This window comes from Anser brachyrhynchus (genome assembly GCF_964034855.1).
Source record: "Anser brachyrhynchus genome assembly, chromosome: 12".
Taxonomy (NCBI): domain Eukaryota; kingdom Metazoa; phylum Chordata; class Aves; order Anseriformes; family Anatidae; genus Anser; species Anser brachyrhynchus.
The window spans coordinates 6,517,569-6,537,330 of record NC_137707.1 but is presented as its reverse complement, the minus strand read 5'-3'; the positions used below and the strand labels follow the sequence as shown (position 1 = coordinate 6,537,330).

General features: G+C 37.4%; 1 protein-coding gene across 9 annotated transcripts in view; it reads left to right on the top strand.

Annotated features, from left to right (window-relative positions):
• WWOX (WW domain containing oxidoreductase) overlaps nt 1-19,762 on the top strand; it is a 510,587-nt gene that overhangs the window by 272,622 nt on the left and 218,203 nt on the right. The window contains exon 9 of one of the 9 annotated variants that reach the window (XM_080552525.1): nt 1-13,413. The exons of the other annotated variants lie outside the window; for them this stretch is intronic. Within the exon in view, the coding sequence (XP_080408651.1) occupies nt 1-39 (39 nt within the window). The 3' untranslated portion in view covers nt 40-13,413. Of the gene's footprint in view, nt 13,414-19,762 lie in introns of those variants that run through there. 9 annotated transcript variants of the gene reach the window in all.

Genomic DNA, 19,762 nt, shown 5'->3' with positions numbered 1-19,762 from the left:
GAGGCATGCCAAAATGCATCAAAATATCCTAGGCTATGACTTGTCAGAAACACCGGACTGCCAGGGATGACTCCTTGGTGTCTTGGGAAAAGAACAGTGGGAGGAAAATGAAATGCCATCTAGGTCTTCCTCTGGTCTTGGGAACTTTTAGTAATTGTACTGGGAATACAGGGAGGCAAAGGGTCTTTAGTTTGAACTGCTTGGTGCTTCCTTCCTAGCACCAAGAATTCAGGATAATTGTCCTAACAAGAATTCAGATAATTTTATTCTCTTCCCAAATTTGCTACCCGTGCACTGGTAACTTTGAACAGTCAGTTAATCTCCATTTCCTCGTTCTTACTGGGAGATAGCAATATTTAACTCTTTTGTAAAGCACTATGGGTGAAAAGCTCCATATATAAGTAAGATTGTGTTGTTAAGGATAATGCTAAATATAGATTTTGATAAAGCATTTTTAGTGATCTGTTTTCAGCCTTTTTAATTAACATACTAGTCAAATTCCCTGTTTCGTAAGTAAAAGAAAACACATTTTTACTATAAATCTTTACTGTAGGGAGGTTTTAGAAAGTGTGGGTAGTCTTATTGCTGTCCCTCACACTTATTTCTATCTATTTGTTTTTAATCCACATTTAAACAATAGTTAAGAATTATAGTATTCAAATTTGTTTCACCTCTACACCATACTACAGCAGTTCTGCAAGTGCTCTTGACATTCCCCTCCTCTGTCCAAACCTTATTTTGTAAGTTTTAACTAAGCTGATGAGGTAATAAATCTTAGCTACCAGATACACGAGCAGGGTAAATTACCCAATGGAGAAGTTGCTTATTTGAATAATGTCCAGGACACGAGGAGCCTGATCTGAAACTATCCAAGGCCAAGAAATACTAATGTTAATATATAGCACAATGGCTATATATTTTTAATCCTGGAGAGCATGTTAGAAAAGAAGCTCTTTTCTAGAGTTACGGCTATGGACAAGACCAAACGGGTAGTTTCATTTAAAATGTCACTGCTTCTTTTATTTTTATAGTACTGCTGGCTTTGCATCCTCATTCACTGCATCTGAAGGGCTGCTGATCCTTGATCACCAGTAATGTGGCTGTTCGAGAATGCACACTGTTTCTGGTCACTGCTGCTATCAGTCAGTCTATCTTTTTTCTGTCAAATAGTATTCATTACAGTTCACAAACTGGAGAGTAAAGTTGCATGAAGGCTTCCAAATTTAGGGTAAACTAAGTAACTTTTTTTTTTTGTGTGTGCTTGGTTTGCTTTAAAAACAAGATAACTTAATCTTGATTTACCTGATTAATTTAATTGAATCGCTTGTCACAGACCTGATATGAAATAATAAAACTAATAAAATATCTGAAGTCCTCATCTATTTTTGGCAACTATTCTGCAAGAGGAATATCTCTTGTACAGAAGAACATGCATATTTTGGCATGTTTAAAAGGATTAATCATGATGTATGGACAAATTAATTACAGACGTACAAAGACTGAAGGAAGAGCTGAGCACAGATAGTCTCACAAAATCTAGTCATGCAAATGCTGATAGAGGGCAGGAGGGAGAAATTGTGCTAAATGTGCACAATTGGAAATCTTGGAAATTATTTAAATGCATGTTCTTAAATATGTTCACTTCAGTAGTGCTGCCTCAGTTTCTAAATAGCTTTGAGAGTCTCTTCAAGACAAGCCATATTTAGGACCTGGATGTTCTCCAGACTCATCTCTGCTGGGATGGACTTGAGCAGAATTTCAATATGGTATCTCTAGAAAGAGTCCTCAGAAACTTTCTTTCAAAATTTTGACCTTAATAATGGGGTGAGTTTTCTGCAGCAACTTTTTCAACTGTTTATTTGTCTGTACATGTATGCGTATATTTTATATGCACACAACCCCACCTCATCTTTGAAGAGAGGAGCCTCACAAACCTCCGGGCTCAACACTTTAAAGTTCTGATAAAACAGTTCCCACTAAGATCAGTAGGAATGAAGAGCACTGTCCTCAAAATCGTTCAAGTCCTATGTTTTATACCAGTGACAAGAACTGGAAATACTTGAAGCTAAAAGCTATGTGCATGCTTCCAACAAGCGACAATTATTCTGCAAGGTGCTAAGCAGTCAGGATTGGCCTTTTCTAAGGTCACCTTCAGCAGCGCTTAGTGGAACAAATGACTTAAAGTGTAGGAAGATGAAGCCACTGTTATCACCTGTAGTAAATTTTAATTCAGTTATCCAAATAAACATTGAAGCTTGTACATTAATGCTTACACGCTCTGACCATCTCTAATTTTTTGAGTAGTGTGTACTTTAAAAACACGATTGACATCAGAGATATTTTCTACTGCAGACAAATATGAGGAAAAGTGAGGAAGATATTTTTGGTGTTTTTATTTTTATTTTTTTTTAATTTTTAGAGAAGTAAAAAAAAAAAAAAGGGGGGGGGGGAGGAAAATTACCATTTTAAATGCTTTCCAGTATATACATATGTATATATATATATATACATTTTACCTCTAACCAATAGTTTAAAAAGTGCTCTTTCACCCCTTTTATAGGAACAAAGTAAAGGCTCTCAAATTAAATTCTGAAGATAGCACTGTGGATAAGAGTTAAAACTATTTGCGTAGGATTTGGCCTATGAACCGTCATATGTCTGTGTATGGAAAAAAAATGAAAAAGATGATTTAATTCTCGGGCTTGGGGGGATGCTGTGGCTTTATGTACTTTTGTTGTTGTTCAGTGTGCTGTTTATAAAAGCAAGTCATTGAGAGATTAATGGGGGTGGACAGAAGTCTCCCCAGTGGCTGATTTGGAGCCCAGCACGCAGATGTGGTAAATTCTGGGTCCTCCTTATGTGGACCTCTCATGGAAAGTTATTTATATTGTTTTCTTGTAATTACTTTGACAGGGCTTTTTAAAGTCATTTCAAATTGTGGGACAGATCTATATCTGATTCCACCTAAATATATCTGGACCTAGTCTGTCTCCCCACAGTGAGACCTGCAGAACAAACTGAGCTGCTAAAGAAAAAGATGGTGGTGATAATTTAACACATGGGATTACTCTGACCGGGTCTCGGAGAAAGCGACGTCCACGAGTGTGACGGTGGAGAGGGAACGTAGGAAATCAAGGCTTTAGATGACTGCTGGGCTGTGCTCTTGTTGGTATCAACGTGTCAACTTATAGCTGAATTTCAGTATAGGTAATTGAGGTTACTTGCGCTAAGAGTTTGCCTTCTCTAGGCGGTGCCACAAGTACTGCAGGAGAGAAGTGGCTAAAATGCTGTTCAGACTGAGAGTGCTCTGGAACAAGGAGACTTCTCCATATCTGAGAGGGCAACAGGAGTGAAAAAAGTAAAGAAAGGGTGTGAATTTAGAACCTAATTATACTTTCATTGAATCTAATAACAAGAATTCCTATTGATTTTAAAAGGAGCATGATTTGGCAACATTTTGTCTCCTCAGTCTGCACTTGCTATAGTGCATAATGGTCTCTTTTAAACCTATTCATTTATTTCAACCTTTATTGGAGGACAGACTACTTACAGCTGGCAGAAATGGGGGAGGAGAGAAGCTGCTTTATTTATAACAGTTCAAATAAAAGAGTAAATCAGACCACCACAAATATATTCAGAATTGCAGAAAAATCTATTATTAAGGCATCATAACTTTTTTTTGCCTACCTGTTCTAACCAGATATTTTTATTTTTTTTTGTAGCTTTGACATTTGTGGCTTTTTGTTGTTGTTTTGTTTTTGTTCTTTAATGTAGTATCGCAAGACACAAAAACTTATGAAGTCCACAGAAAAGTCCGATTTGCCATTTTGTGTGTTGAAGCTGGGCTTCACAGGAGTGTTATTGTTTGCTTTGCTTTTGCTTGTATTTCGCATGTAGCTTTTAAAAGCCCTTCATGGCTGGAGAGTTTTTATTGTAAACATAAAACATTAATTTAAACATTTAAAATTTTACAGCTGCTTTTTAGTACATAAATTTTCACAGACACTCAAAGACAGTAATTTTTGGTTTAATATTTGCTTTTTCTTAACTGCTCCAAAGTTGCATAGAGAGGGGAGAAAAACAGCATGCTGATAAAATACTTCATGTTTAGATCTTCGAGCTGTAAAAGCAACATTTTGAACACAGGGAAGAATTCCTATTAAGTATGGGATAAATATTAGTGCTGCCAAAAAAAGCAAACATTCCCACAGTTGTTGGTTTTTTTTTTTTTTGGTGGGGGGGCAGAGGAGAGTGTTGGTTTTTTTTCTACCTTAAACATTTTTCTTCAGCAAATCAAAAGCATTTAAAAAAAAAAAAAAAAGGAAGAATAAAAGCAAATCAGTCTGCTTATAGACTACAGCAACACAACCATTACTCTTCATGTGATATGTCCTTCACAACGGGGCCTTTGGAAAAGCTTTCCGAGGCTTGAGACAGTAATAACAAAGAAATAAATAGAATTTGTATAACAGTGTTAATGTTTGGCAGCTTTGTGGCTGTACAGAAAACAGCTGTATAAGATTCAGTAGCAGTGGCTTTTAGGTTGCCCTGGACTGACAGGAGGTGGGTGGTTTATGAAAGGAGGGCGCTTAATTCTCAGCATCGTAAATGGGAGAAACTTCATTGACTTGGATGGGTCTGTAGGAAATTATAACAGAAAATCACTTGTATGGAGTGAATAGCTTTTATTTTATTTTATTTATTTTATTTTATTTTATTTTATTGTATTTTATTTTCTGTAGCGACATCTGCAGAAATTTAAATTTGGCATAGATCTGCTCAGGGAGAGCTGCAACCGGGTGGCATTAGCCATTATTTTGAACTTTCATAGTAAGTAGTGAAAGAATGAATCCTTTTCCCTAGAGAAGGCTGCACAGCATTTCCTTAGGCTGCATAGCGAGGAGCACGCTCACCTCAAGCCCCATCCATACAGCCTGCTTTGCCAGGGCAGGTGTTTCTACCTCGAGCTTCTGGTCTGGAGCTTGCACGCGTGTGCACGGCACTCGCACTCAGAGCCTGGGGTAAGCAGCGGAGCGTGGATTATTTTAAAACTGTCACTCAGCCCAGAGTGGGATGTAAGCAACTCGTCTCTTCTCCTTGCAAGTTCTTTTAGGGTTAGCGTGGGCATCTAAGTGTATTCTAAAATCATAAAATCTGGTGTTTCCTAAATTAGAATGCATGAGATTATATATTTTTTTATTATTATATAAATGCCATCACATTTTTATAGAAAAGCAATCGTTGCATGTCCTCATTTGAAGACTGGTACTGGTCTCTGGCTATAATAAATGCTGAGAATGGAAATACTTTAAGTGAGAATTTATAAATGGTGTCCAAACAGAAACCTACACTTCTATCCTATTGTATGTGGCCAAACTAGGACTAGAAAACTAGCCAGCTAGTAAAACTAGGAAGCAGATGCATTTTGTTTCCAGAAGTACTCAGCCAGAGGGAGACCAGGGGCAGGCCAGCTCTGGTGGTTAGGAGAAGCACTAGCCGAAAGAGCTCTGTGTAAATGAAAGGGGAGGTGGGTTCTGGCTAGAAATGTACACCAGACAAAGTCTTGGTCCGTCACCTATAAAACAAAGGTTTTGGTGTATTGGGATAGTGGGGGAACGTTTGATTTTTTTTGTTGTTGTTGTCTTTTCTACACTTGTGACTTTTTCTTTGATGGAATAATTTGCAGAGTGACTGATACTACCCCCACAAACATGCTAGCTATCTCAATTTCATCAGCAATCAGTCAGTTTGAATTAAAATATCTAAACATACACATGCTGGATATAAGAGTGTGTATTATATGTATGCTTAATGTCCATTTAAATTTCATTTATTGGTGTTGTTAAATCTCCATGCAGATAACTTTTTGTGACACAGTAAATAACTACAATAGGAAGGCATCTTCAGTATACTGTAGCATGAACACAAAGATGCATCTTTGTATGCAAACATGGAGTTTGCTGGATGAGGCGCTGAACAAACGCTTTCTGCTTTTCTGCGTGTCACTGAATTGATCTTTACAGGTCTGGAGGAAAACCAAAATCAACAAATTAAGGAGACAACAGTATTGCTTACTTGTTTCAACTTTAAACACTAGAAAAGCATATTATGAAGTTTCCACTGGCTGTCGAAATGTGTTTCTTTGTCATTGTTTGTTATGATGTGTGTATTTGCGTTACAGAATTTAACTAGTCAATCCAGCACTGCTTGGCAAAAAAGTAGCTACAGCTCTCAAAGCATCACATAGCTTGGCTTGTAAGGATCTGCTGATGGAAATGGCTGGCAAAGGCATTTAGTGTATATTCACCACACAGTGTTCTTTTATAAATAGTACCAACTCAAAAAGCTATGTGATGTGTAAACCCTTCTACTGCAAATTTCTGTAGTTTGTTTTAAAAATAACAACAATCTGAGAAAATGTGGTTACCAGTGCTGTATTAAATCAGGCTGGGGGGGCTGGTGGTTCGGTTTCCCTGTCTTCAGCTGCTAACACACACATGTAATCCTGCCCTGATCTGTCTGGGAGTCTCTTTTTCAGAAATTCAAAGTAAATTCATAATTAGCATACAATAACCCAAATTTAATCCAAAACACAGTAATGGTACTGCTCACCTGTCTGTCCAGTCACGTTCACGCTGACTCAGGTCTTTTGACACTCACAAATCCTTGTTCAATACCATAGGAAATCCCTGGCAATGAATTCCTGTTTCCATACTTTGCCCCTGTGCCATTTAAGGGCATGTGCACTAGTTATTAATTTCTCTACTTGTCTTTCAAGCTTGAGTAACTAACTCCAATATCTTGAAACAGCTACACAGGAAGCGTTATTCATTAGGACAGGTGGCTGGAGCACGGAATAATCACCATTGCAGATTTATTCCATGGAGGGATAAGCAGAACTTCGCAGCGCAGCCGGGTTCCTAGCAGCAGCATAAGTCAGGGAGGTGGCACTTGGCCTGTAGAAGTACTGAGTCGAACACGCTGGTCATACTGCTCTCTGCAAGAGAGCTGAGGTGCTGGCAACATTTGTTGAAGTATCTCTTACACTTCCAGTGGATGATATTTTATAAATAAAATTCATAAGATAATTTTTTTTGTATCCAGAATGCTCTAGAGTTAATACCTTGGAAATGTATTTCATGAAACACATTAATGTGAGCTTTCTAAGGGACTGCAGCTTACAAAGAAAGGTGAAAAATAAAATCTTCAAACATTCAATAAATGTCTTTCAAGTGCTGTTTTTCATAGCTGTGGGATGCAGATGTATATGTACATACAAAACTTGTCCATGTAAACACAGATGCCAGCCTAGTGGAAAGTCTTTTTGGTGAGGAGAGGTGTTACAGAGGAAACTACAACGGCAGGAAATCCTACAACTTCAGAAAAAAGCTTCCCTACACTCAAATGTTTAAGAAAGGTATAGGAAACCTTATTTGTTGGTTTGCCTATAAAATTTTCACACATACACATAACGTGTGTGTCTGTCCATACATATATGCTGTGTATAAACAGCAGTATGTACATATAGCACATGCACGTATGATATGCACATATATTTAACTATTCACTGTTGCATGAAGATAGTGTGTAAATGGTTACAGATGATATAACTGGTTCACAAAAGTGAAAATGCTATTACGGAAAGTGTGTTGCTAAAGAGAATTTGGATCACAAGCTTCATTATTAATTATATATACAAAGCCTGCGTAGAACTGTATCATAAGTACATGTACATAAGTATATGAAGTTGTACATGAACTGTTATCAGGACGTGGTAGCAGTATTTATGACTTAAAGAACTAAAATTATGAAGTAATCCCCCAATTTTTTCACTGGGTTTGGGCTCCAAACACTACCTGTGATATGCCCCTGAACTCTCTGTGCAAGGGACTGTCCAGAGATGAGAATAATTTATTTTTTTTAAAGCACCATTTCCTTTGCTGCTTTAAGAGCAGTGTCTTCTGTCTTTATTGCTTCATCACTGTAAGGTTAATGTGTTTGTGTTTTCCCTAATCAGTTTGTAGTAGACCGTTAGTACTCTAGGTCAGAAAAGATTAAGAAGCCTTTTAAAAGAAAAGCACTGCAGCCTCCAGAAACTCCAATCAGCTGGTTTCTATTAATCTGCCTGAATTTTCTTGGCTCCTCTTCTCTAGCAGCTTAGTGGAGACATTGAGTTTTCTTGGAGAATTTGTTGTGTTTACTTGAGCAACACCTTTTGACTTCTAGACAGCCAGCACCTCCCTCCCTGCCAGAGGTAGTTCTGTGGTGGTCAAACTTGTGGTTTACATGAGAAGTCTCTTTCTGCTGCTCACACCAAGAGCCTGTCTTTGTGGTTTGTAGTAGGTGAACATTTTTTGACCTCAGAAACTTTGCTGCTCTATCAGTGGGTAGTGAGTTTTTAGCCGCTGATAGATTTTGAGAAAGCTGAGGTCCCAAGTAACGGTGTCCAGGTGTGACAAAACAAATCATAAAATCACCGTTCCTCTACTGATTGAGTTTACAGTGTTTACTGTTACTTTGCTTACAGCTTGGAGATTAAATTTGTTTTACAGACAATAATTTGAAAAGTTTTAGAAACTTCTGGTGATTTATATCAGTACATAGCATTAAGATGCAAGAGGCAGATGATGAACTCAGTATGAATTTTGATGTTTTAATATAAACCTATAACTTCACAAAAGCTTCCTATCTACAATTACCCAGTCCAGTAAGGGCTGACTTCTCACATACCACTCATCAACGATAAATAAATAATTGATAGACAGATCCTTTGGTAGATAATAAAGGCACAAAGGGAAAAAAGTAATGAGGTAAAATTAAATAAGTGGTAGTTAATACTGAATAGTATTATGTCTAACACCTATTGAGTGATTTGAGCTTATTTATTACAAAAATATATTGCTCTAAGTTACATTGCATAGTTTCGATTCAACATGCTTCGAGGCTGGCAACATCCCATGCAAAGGAAGGTATGTATAACTGAATTAGCCTGCTGAAAGTTCAGTCTGAAAAGCTTCATGGGTGGCTCCACTGCACATAACACTTTGGAGTTTTGAATGGATATCTCAATATTATTTTATTTCCTCTATGGCCAGGCTCAGACCTTGTAATTCTTGGCATTCATATTTCATAAGTGTGTCTTCTGTTTATCTTATGTTAAGTCAAATACTGAATCATTCTGTTACCTTTAAAGTATTTCTATTGTGCCTTTATTTTACATGTAATAAATGAAAACATAGCAATGCTAAATTTTATCCAGCTGAACAGTATGGCAGATATGTGAAAGGAAAAATTTCCTGTGTTTTCTGATCTTGAACTTCTTCCAATATTTCCTGTGGCACTGGAGTTAATTAATTTACTTGGGTTGTGTTCAGTTACTATGTAAGTGATAAGCATTTTAATACTCGAGTAGCTTTTTTACACTGACATCTTAGTGTGGTGCTCGGTTTTACAGAATACTGATAGATCTGTTGGAAAAATAAAATAGTAAATCTTAATGCACTAAACTGAATTTATTATATTTATTTCCAGGGAAAAATAATTTAGATCACAGTCAATGTTTTACATACTTACTACGTGAAAACCTAGCTTACCATGTCCACAGCAGAATTCTTCTGGATACAATAGAACCACAATACCATCTCTGGGGTTTCCTCCTCTAGTTAACCATTAGAAGGTAGTTCATAGCTGAACAGTAATAGTTTCTGCTCGTAAAAGAATTATGTTCAATGTAAGCTAGTAGAACTGCATCTTGTACAGAAGATCTTTGTAAGGTGCTCACGTATAACAGAGCTTATGAACTTCAGTTTTCTGTTTTGTCCAAAAGAAAGTTTTTATAGTTATGTCATGAATGATGTGTAGCTAATCAAGCAACAAAAAATTCTAGAGTGTAAGAAAAATGCATTAGCTTGCTTTTTTTGTTTCTCTCAATTGTATTCAGGAAGTGATAACCTCTTTGGTCTGATAAACAGCAAAAATATCATTGTGATAATCTGAGGAAAATTGGCCTTTCAGGAACATTGTAAATGCCATGGCTGAATGTGGCTGGCACGCTACTGAGATCAAGTGATTTTCATTCAGTGATAAGTTAGCCCATCACGAAAATTTCAGATTACAGGAATGGTGTCAAACCATTCCCAAAGAAAAGAAGAAATGTAAATTGTGGTTTGCACACAACCAAAAAGTGCAAAAATCTTTTCTTAAAGATTTTAGTATCTTCTGTTTGCAGAATATTTATAGGAAAAAAAATAAATAAAAAAAAAAATAAAAACAACCCAAAACAATTTATGTCTTTCTTTGAATCTTCTTGCTTTAATTTACTTGTAACTTACAGGCTGTGTGGGTGGGTTTAGAATTTATAATAGTTTGCAGGTGGTTCCCAATGTTTTTCTTTCCGTTACTGTCTTTTTGTTTGTTTAAAAGAAATCACAGTGGTATGAGTAGAGTTGAAGCCTGCAAATGTAACAGAATGGTTTATCCTGGCAACGTAGGAAGGAAAGACAAGGGGAAAGAAACAAAAGACAAAGATTGAATATAGGTTTTATTAATTAAGGACAGCAAGTAATTTATATTTGAATTCTGTTATACAATTCTAACGAGAATAGTGTTGAAAACTTACAGATGGAAAAATATTTTCTTTGGGAAGACTAAAATCTTGGTTCCAAACTAAACCTCATTTTGACCTGAGTTCTGTGTGAAAATTTATTTTTGCCATCATATTTCCATTAGAGAAATGTGCCCAATAGAGTTCACCCAAATTTTAAGTATCGAAGTCAATCTGGTTTTGATATGCGGGATTTATTTTTTAAAAAAATGAGTGTATATCCAAGATACATTGAGCTGATAAAGACTCTTTTACTATTATTCCAAAGGTATGTTTCTTAACTCTAAATCCTTTTGCTGATGATTTGTTAGAAGTCAATCACATACGTGAGTCAATCAATGTACGTATTCTTTCCATGTTAGAAATATCCCAGAATCTGAAATTCATTTCAGACCTCCAGAAATGTTAACCCAGGGCCCCTTCTGAGATTATGGGTTTTCTCTAGCTCATACTAAGGCAGTAGAATTACTTTGCAGAGATCTTCCACCAGTTCTGTGTTGCAACATCACTACTTACAGATGTGCTTTTTACTCAGTTTCAGTAGGTGACTTCTTTGTCCAGTTATCAGCACGTTGTCATGTGGTTTGTATTTGGACAAAAAGTGCAACACTAAAGTGGAAATCCAGGAGAAGTTCTCTGAATCTTTCTCGCCCTTTCTCCTTCTTTTTCATCTTTATTTCCTCAAGCTTTCCAGGCACCAGAGCACAACTGCCTGGACTGTGTTTGGCTACTGACTACTGTTGTGCAATCTTGGCTCCCAATAAGTCCCATGTGTGTTGCTCCTTGATTTAACAGGAGGGTTCACTTAAGAGCAGGACAAAGTATTTTTCCCACTCTGCAACCCAGTGTCTCAAATACATCCATGTTTCATGTTTTATCATGTTACATAAATAATTTTATCTATCCCTGCAGTATTTCTGTTAGCTACATCATTGCTAAATTTTGTAACAATATGCCCTTTGCAGTAAAATGTCACCAAAAAGTTATATACTTTAATAATTTTCATCCGTTTCATAAAGACAGACAATTTTTAAGATTCATGTTCATTTCATCATTGAAATCCAAGTCTTCCTACATTAATTTATAATGAAACCTCATGCTCCCTTCTACATTGATCACTAATTTTCTGTCCTCTTGATATGTGTTAAAATAAACTGTAGATATAAAGGGCACGTTATATGCCTGACACTTGAGTTAAATAGAAGCTACTTCTGTAACTCATCCTTGTAGCCTGCCATGGCCTTTTGTTTCACAGTGAAAATCCATGAAACCTGATTGCAAAAGGTGGGCTCCATTTGCCACACAGATCTTCATTTCTATCCCCAGAAAACCTGCGTAAAAGGAGTTTCCAAAGGCTGGCCTGCAGCCCACAAAGGACTTGAATGCAGGCTGCAAGAAAAAATTTGAAGTTGAATGTAAAGATATAGCAGTGCAGCTGAATATGTGGCTTCCAAATCAAAAACAAAGTTGAAAAATAAAAGGTAGTATAGGTTAAGAACATAACAAGGAAACCAGTGCACAGGATCTGAAATGAAGCGTACCTCATTCATTATCCCACCTGTCAACAGTGAGTACCAGCTGCATTTACAAACAGTAAAGTCCATCAGAGACTTGCAGGCAGATAATGTGTCCTGGAGCACTGGCTTACATCTCTAATATAGTTAGAGACTGATTTAAGTCATGAAGCAAGATGTTCAGTGTGTTTCCAATTGTTTTCATTAGCAATGACAAACCTATTGAAGCTGACTGCTGTAGTACAGCTTTACTGGGAAAATGTCACATTTGTGAAATTTCCAAATACTGGGTGACATTTTCTGCTCTGAGGCAGTCTCGAGGAGATAGCCCCAATATACTTGGAGCAGAAGGGAATTACAATTGAATGTCGGCCAGCGCAAATAGCAGTGGGCAAGAAGGTAAAGCTTTAGAGATCCCCTGGTAAATTAATTTTCCCTAATTGCATTTCATGGCAGGAAACACAGATATTAGAGGTGCCTGTTGAAATAATATAGTATTTAAATTCTGATTAATCCATAGGTCAGAGAACTGTTCACTACCTGTCTCTAGAAGGAAAGCTCTCCTTTGAAAGAAAAAGGGGCAAATATCCACCCTTTAAATAGACAGGCCAAATTCTTTCAAATGCTAGTTGTAATTGGGTGGCAGCCTATAGATAAGTTGAACCAGTAACTATAACATTACTGAAAGTGTAAAACATCATCGCTAACAGATCTTTCAGAGATCTGAGGCAGAATGATTGATTAATGTAGTTTTGTTCCCTCCTGCTTAGGAAAGCCTTTTTTTTTTTTTTTTTTCTTCCTCCAGAAATCCTTTGGTAAATGCAATAAATAAATGCAGAACAAATAATTGCAGATAATACGGTACTACAAAAATATTTATATTCTGATGGGGTAACAGTTCCAGCTAGAATTGGATTAGTTAGAAGAGCTGTTATTTTATTCAATTTTTGCCAACAACTACTTGTATAGCATTTTTATTTAACTGTGGTAAAAGTTTGTTTCCTTTCTTTATTAAGCTATGTTTCCTTTTGTTTTCAATAACCCCCATCAGCTTCTACAAGCAATTCCAATAATGCTGTGGGATTCCCAATTATTCATTCCGTTTCTGCCTACATAAATGTTCTGCCTTCACTGTTTGTTGGATTGTATTGCTGAGAGCTGGAGTTCCCAGGCTGCTGCTATGTATCAGCACGCTGGGGAGGGATAGGAGGGATGTGCAATCCCTTTACAGGCTAGCAGGAGTTAGGGCTTCTGGAGCATATAGAAAGAATAGATGGGAAAGACTCTCTCTCAGTTTAGCCAGTAGCTACAAAACCTCCCGATTAAGCCTTTTTGTTTTCTAGATATTCCATAAGTAGGCATCCACCAGATAAGTCCAAGTTTATTTGGCCAATAATATCTAAAAATAATTTTTGAGCTTTTGGAGTAAACGTGCACAGTGCCTAGATGGTTGCATTTCATGCTTCAGTTAATTAAGGAGATGGTATTTATGTCAGTCTACGTGGGAGATTCTGTTCAAGGTATTGCAAAGACATTCATCGGTTTCTGTAATCACCCCATAGTACAAAATGGAAATTTCAGACTTTTTGTCATGGAGAAAATGCTGACCAGAGTTTGGTTTTCTTGGAGACATGAATTGTCTTTTTGTGTGCAACTGAAGATTTAGCTTGCAGCACAGATCAAAAAACATGCAATGTGGATTATGTTAGCATACATGTTGGGGTTTATCAGGTTTATTGAAAACATGTTAATCAGTTGTAGTGGTATATAGTAAGTGTGAGAGGGTTTCATGCCTCTTAGAAGAAGGATGCCTTGATGTTTTCTGTTGCCATTAGCATCTTTGGGTTCATGCTATGTAGTTACAAGTGCTGTTTTAAAACTTGTGTTTACTTTGATGATTACTCTGCTGTGTGGCATTCTGAGAGCATTCCTTAAGGTTGCTTCCCATGAAGTCTAACTCGCAGTGGTGGTAATATTTTACTTCAGTCTCATGTTTCCATGTACTGGTTTTAAGTCAAGCAGAAAGCTTTACATTTTGTGCTAATGGAACTGATTTACTACCCATTTTCTGTTCCTGGTATTTTAGATCTATAATCCACATCTTTCTTCATCAGTATCATTTGTCTTTCCATTAGAAAGTGCAGGCTCCCGTATTTTATTTTATTTTTTCCCCAGAGATCAGGTAAGGAGTTTCCTTCCACGTGTCCTCATGACAGCTGGCTATGGCTTTCATTTAGAAGTCAACTCTTGGCAAAAACTATCACTAACTAGAATTTTCTGAGCATTTCCTTGCGTTTCCTCTTACATGGAATGAAGGACATCACCCATAACCAAACAATAGGTTCTCAGTAAGAGTTGTGCCATTTAAATACCTTTTAATGTCCTGGTACCTGGAGAAAGCAGAGGCTCATTAAAATGTAACCATTTCCATGGATAAGTTTCTCCCTTGAACTCATCAGTTTATCTAGTAAACACTTGGCAGTCAATAGAAGGAAAAAAAACATATAGTCATTTAAAGGAAAAGATAAACAAGTTAGACCAAAATGTTCACAACAAGCAGCACAAGATGGAGATGGTAAGATTATCTCCTCTTAAGGCCCAAGGATAACAAGACAAAAATTATATGAGGCCCACTGTGACTTCTAGCAGCTATGGCAACCAAACTGGGAAAGAGAGAGTCCACAGTATGGGATAGTGGCACTGGTGACTGAAGTTTAAAAAAGGTCTAAAGACTTAGAGATGGCAATGGTGGCTTCATCTGGAAAGAAACTAAACATCAAAGGCTGCAGCTGTCTGAAGGGAGTATGTTAATTGAGAAATAACAGCTATAAAACTAATTCTGTAATAATATATAAAAGTAAAAACAATAACTGAATATGACTGGCTGTCCAGAATTAAGTAAAGTAAGATAAAATGTCCTTTGCCAGCAGTTGTGCTAAGTAAAATAACTAAATAATGGCAGCAGTAATTCTCCTTCCCAGGCAGCAGCACTTGCTGCCTCCAGACTCAAGCGCTCACGTCCTGCTCCAGTGGCTTCTGATTCTGGGCAGCTCTCACCTCTGCTTCTGTGTAGCTTCTACTTGCAACTGCTCTGAAGCTCCAGAAACAAAATGACCCAAAAATGAGACCTGGAACAAATTAAGCCTACCTCAGGGGCACTATACCAAGTCCAGATAGCAATAGCTATCTCCTTAGCTCTTTTTATCTCTGCTCCCCTGCTTTTTCAGAGCTTAAGCTCTGGAAAGGAGATTCAGTGGGTGAAGATTTTGTACTTCTATGTTTAACTTTAAATGGTTTAAGAATCTGCCTTTGAATATTTCCTTATTTGATTGGTGCCTTTACAGTTCTGCCTAGACCTACCCTAGCTGCTACTCTGCTGCGGCTGTTCTTCTCCTCCCCACTATTTCTCTCTCTTTCAGGCCACCCCCCCAATACTAAGACATCAGCTTAGAATTATTGACCCTCTTGTATACCACATCTCCACACTGCTGTCTTTCAGAAACAATTTGGTCTAGTCCATCATGGAGACAGCCCTTACAAGTTATGTCCAGTTGCTGGAAAAGTAGATAATATGTATTACAAAAAGTCAACTAAGCTGTAAATTATGGATTTTGGGGGCCTACTTCTGAGAATCATTGGTAGAAGGTGCATTTAAACAGAGTGCTGCTCTCATTGGCTTTCCCTGGTGCCAGAGTGGGATATGTGTGTGCTACACACTCCTGTGTGTGTGACCTGTCTGTGCTGCACTGGCCTGTAGAAAAGAAAGTTAAGGTTAGTTCTAGGTATCTCCATCCTGACTCATGATACACCATAAAGGGCATGTAAAAATTGTGCATTTTAATGTCATTTTTTGTTACTTTTCAGCTTTTCTAGCCTATCTGTAAGATATACTCCATGTTAGGGTGGCACCTATACACACTGTCCTTTTCACAGGACAAAAATCAGCTTAATTTCATTCTGAACTATGTAATGGAGTTCTGAACTACGTAACATTTGCTGGGTTTCACAGATAAGCTTATTTTCCAGTTCTCTGTTCACAATAATTTATAGTAATATACAGCAGCAATATTGTTTGTAAAAGGGGATAATTATGAATGTTTCAAGACTAGCTGGTTCTGGAAAATATGCCTTAGTCATATGCAAGTGATTGCTCTAAATACAGAAGAAGCTGAGTAAAATTCAGTCATCTGTGTTTGATAGCTTAAATTTAGAAAATTGGATGCTCCTTTTCAGTCTCAGAATCTGGTTGTATGGCTAATAGTCATTTTACTTTCCATGAACAAATATAGTTTTTTACAGCACAGATTTTATGCAGAATTTCTCTGAAGCGACATTTCATTCTGCAGATCATTTTGGAAACTGAGCTCTGCTGTACACTCTTTAGTTTTTAGCACCTGTTGCTTTATAAAAGGTGTAAGTAACAGATAAAGCAAAAGGATGAAGCAAAAGAAGCCAGAGATCTCTGTGACCCCTGGGTGACTTGGCCGATGTAAATAAGTTGCTCAGGATTTACGTCATTACAGATGAGAACAGAGCTTCCCCTCGGGGTATGGGGAAGGATCTCTGCGACTTGTTCTTGGACTCCAGCAAGCAGACGTTGGAGGAGAACAGCTAGTGCACTGATGAAAATATATGCATGGAAAAATGTAGATGATAGGGAAATGTGCAGATTATTGTTGTGATAGGAATGGTAAAAGCATTTTACTGGTTTCAGAGCTGAGAACTTTTTTCTAAACCTTAAACATACGGGGTTTGAAAAAAGAATCTCAAGATCTGTGAAGGATTGTGATTAATGACGTAACTAAAGAGACCTCGTTGGTGTAGTTAAACATTGTCTGTCCCCCCACCCCCTCTAGAGAAGATGCTCTGAAATTGTGATAGGGTTCTCCCTTTCTGGTAGCAAGATACTGTAATATAGATTGGCACCACCTGGTATGAACAAAATACTTTGCAAAAAGACTTTGCAACACCCAAATCCTCTCACTCAACACATGTTGAGCAATCTGCACGAAAGCAGTGAGAAAGGCTTGGTTTCCCAGCTGGGACCGGAGAACAGGGTTTTACAAAACCCTTGGGAACAAGTATAAAAGGTGCTTCTTGAAAAAGGCAATGTCATGTTACTTATGTTTGCTTGGCTTTCTGGAACAGTTACCTTCTGCCACCTTGGCTACATTTGTTCACAAATTTGTTCTGCTTTTTCATTTTTGAAACTGCTTACACATGATGAAGAAAATAAGGCAGGAAAAAATCTGTGTGTTTGAGTGGTACTCATTTTTCCCTAGAAGTTGAACCTCCTCACAGAATCCCATCTTGAAATATCCCTTGCTTCGTATTGTCAAGTTTTGAATATGTAAACAGGGAAACCTCTTTGACCTGTATAAACTAGGAATTATATTTCAAAGATATTTAAATAATATCTCAAACTGCCATCCATTTGCCCTTATTAACGAGTGAACAGCCCAGAAATGATTTTAACTTCTGAGTATTTGAATAAATTGCTAAGCAGTTAAGATTACCTCCCATGTAGAGTACAGTGGCTTATTTTCCATTTGGTAATAAATGAAGGTGATTTAATCATAATCAGTAAATGACCTGAAAAATTTCATTTTGGACTGAAGCTTTTTCAACCTATTGAAATGTAAAAGTGCCTTTAAAGTAGGTAAACCTTTCCTCCTCGTTTAAGGCTGCCTGAATGGGCTGAAATCTTGTTTCCCCCAGTCTGTGTTTAGAGATCTATTGACATCTTAGTTCTAAAAACTACTTAAAGATGTGGTTTTTAATGTAAACACTAAAAAAGCCTTAGAAGTAGAAGTGTACACACGCTTACCTCTTAATCTGATGATCTCAGAGATGATACCCTGGGGGCACACTTCAGGGAGCAAAAATCAAGGAAAGTCTCTGATTTGTTCTGCAACATGAACACGTTTGTTATGGGCTTACAATTGCTTATGCTCAATCAAACTAGATGAAAGCGTGCAAGGGAGTATGTGTGGTGTGGAGCTGACACAAGTGCCTGTTCTCAGAAGTGGGAAGTCATACCCGTCCCTTTAATTTAATCTGGAATTTCTTGCTATGGCAAAATGCACAGAGAAGACCTCAGGGATACCGTGATCTGTTGTCAATGAGCAGAGTGAAAATTGTCAAGTTCTGCACCTGTTGGTGGTTTGAATAGCAAAGAGAGGTTTCTTTTTTGCCCTGGTGAAGACCAGCTGTATGCAGCCCTTGGCACTGCGGGACGCAGGCTTCCTAACCGCAAACATTTGTTTTCCTTATTATAGTTTCATGGTCCGTAAGGGAGAGATGAAACCAGCCAGTGATCCCAAATATTTGCTGTCCAGCTCCCCATCTTCATTGATATGTTGAAGCCTTCTTTTCCGCACTTATGATAGCACAGCTGTTTTGTCCTGTCAGTTATTCCGAGCAGAGCTCAACTATGGGATTTTTCTCTCCCTGAAACTGTATACAGAAAATAATACATTCAAGGAAAGATAGACAGCTATATTCTGTTGTCTGAACTACAGGTAAGATTTCCAAGGCAGTGAATTAATTGTTTGTGTTTTCTGGTACTCTCCCTCAGCCCAGTCCAGTGTGTGTAGTTATTTTAATAAAACATGATTGCAGCTTTTCAGCCTTTTGACTAACATGAAGTGTCGGATCAGTTTAACAGCTGATGCATTTTCAGTCTAAAAACATATCATGCGGGATGAATTGATGCAGATTTTAATGGGCCTTTTGCATCTCTGAGTTCTTGCAATCTTATTTTACAATTTTTTTATTTGAGTGCAATCTTTCCATCTAGTTCAGTCACTTAATCACCTAGTTTCCCTTAATTAAGGCATCTTAACTAATTTGATAGCTTATGAATTCTAAAAAGAAGTGCCTAGGCAGACAGTCTTTTTGTTATACTTATCAATAATACGATACTTAAGCTTTTGTGGCAATAACACGATGTGCGGAGTTTTTCATCCCCCTCTGTCTTCTGTTAGCACTCCATATGGTAACATTTAAGCATGTTTGTCAGGCAAAGACTGTTGTTGCTCACCAGACTGGTCCCTTCAGGTGCTGGTCTCCATCTGTGGATTAATTCACTTCCATCATTCTTAGCACTGATACTTGAAACAGCTGTTGCCTTTTGCTTAGTGGCACGCAGGTCAGGAGATGACCTTAATGAATGAGCAAGCTAGAAGGTCTATCTACCAGCCTGTCTGTCTGTCTTCATTTTACTAGAGCACCGCACTAGAACTGGTACATTCTTCACCCACTCTTTTATCTTGATAGTGTTTTGTGTTTTTTTTTTCCCATTGTAATGATTATACTGCAAATAATAAACGAGAACAGCCCTGGGAAGTTGATCGTATTTGCAAATATAAGTTAGCGCAGTTGTGATAACATTTATGTTCAAATTCTCCTATTTAATTGCCATGTTTAAATCATTATTATTTGTTTGTTGTTTTTTCTTAGAGCAGGTAGCATCCAGGTGGGACTCTTAAGTTGTACTATAATTAGAAAAAAAGTTCAAAACAATCTTAAGTGGGGACACTTCTCTTTAAAATATAGTTAGTTGCAATTTTTTTTTGCTGCTGCCCTACAAATTCTAAAGTCCAATATTGAATTTATCACTCTCTTCTTACTTGGGAAAAACTGC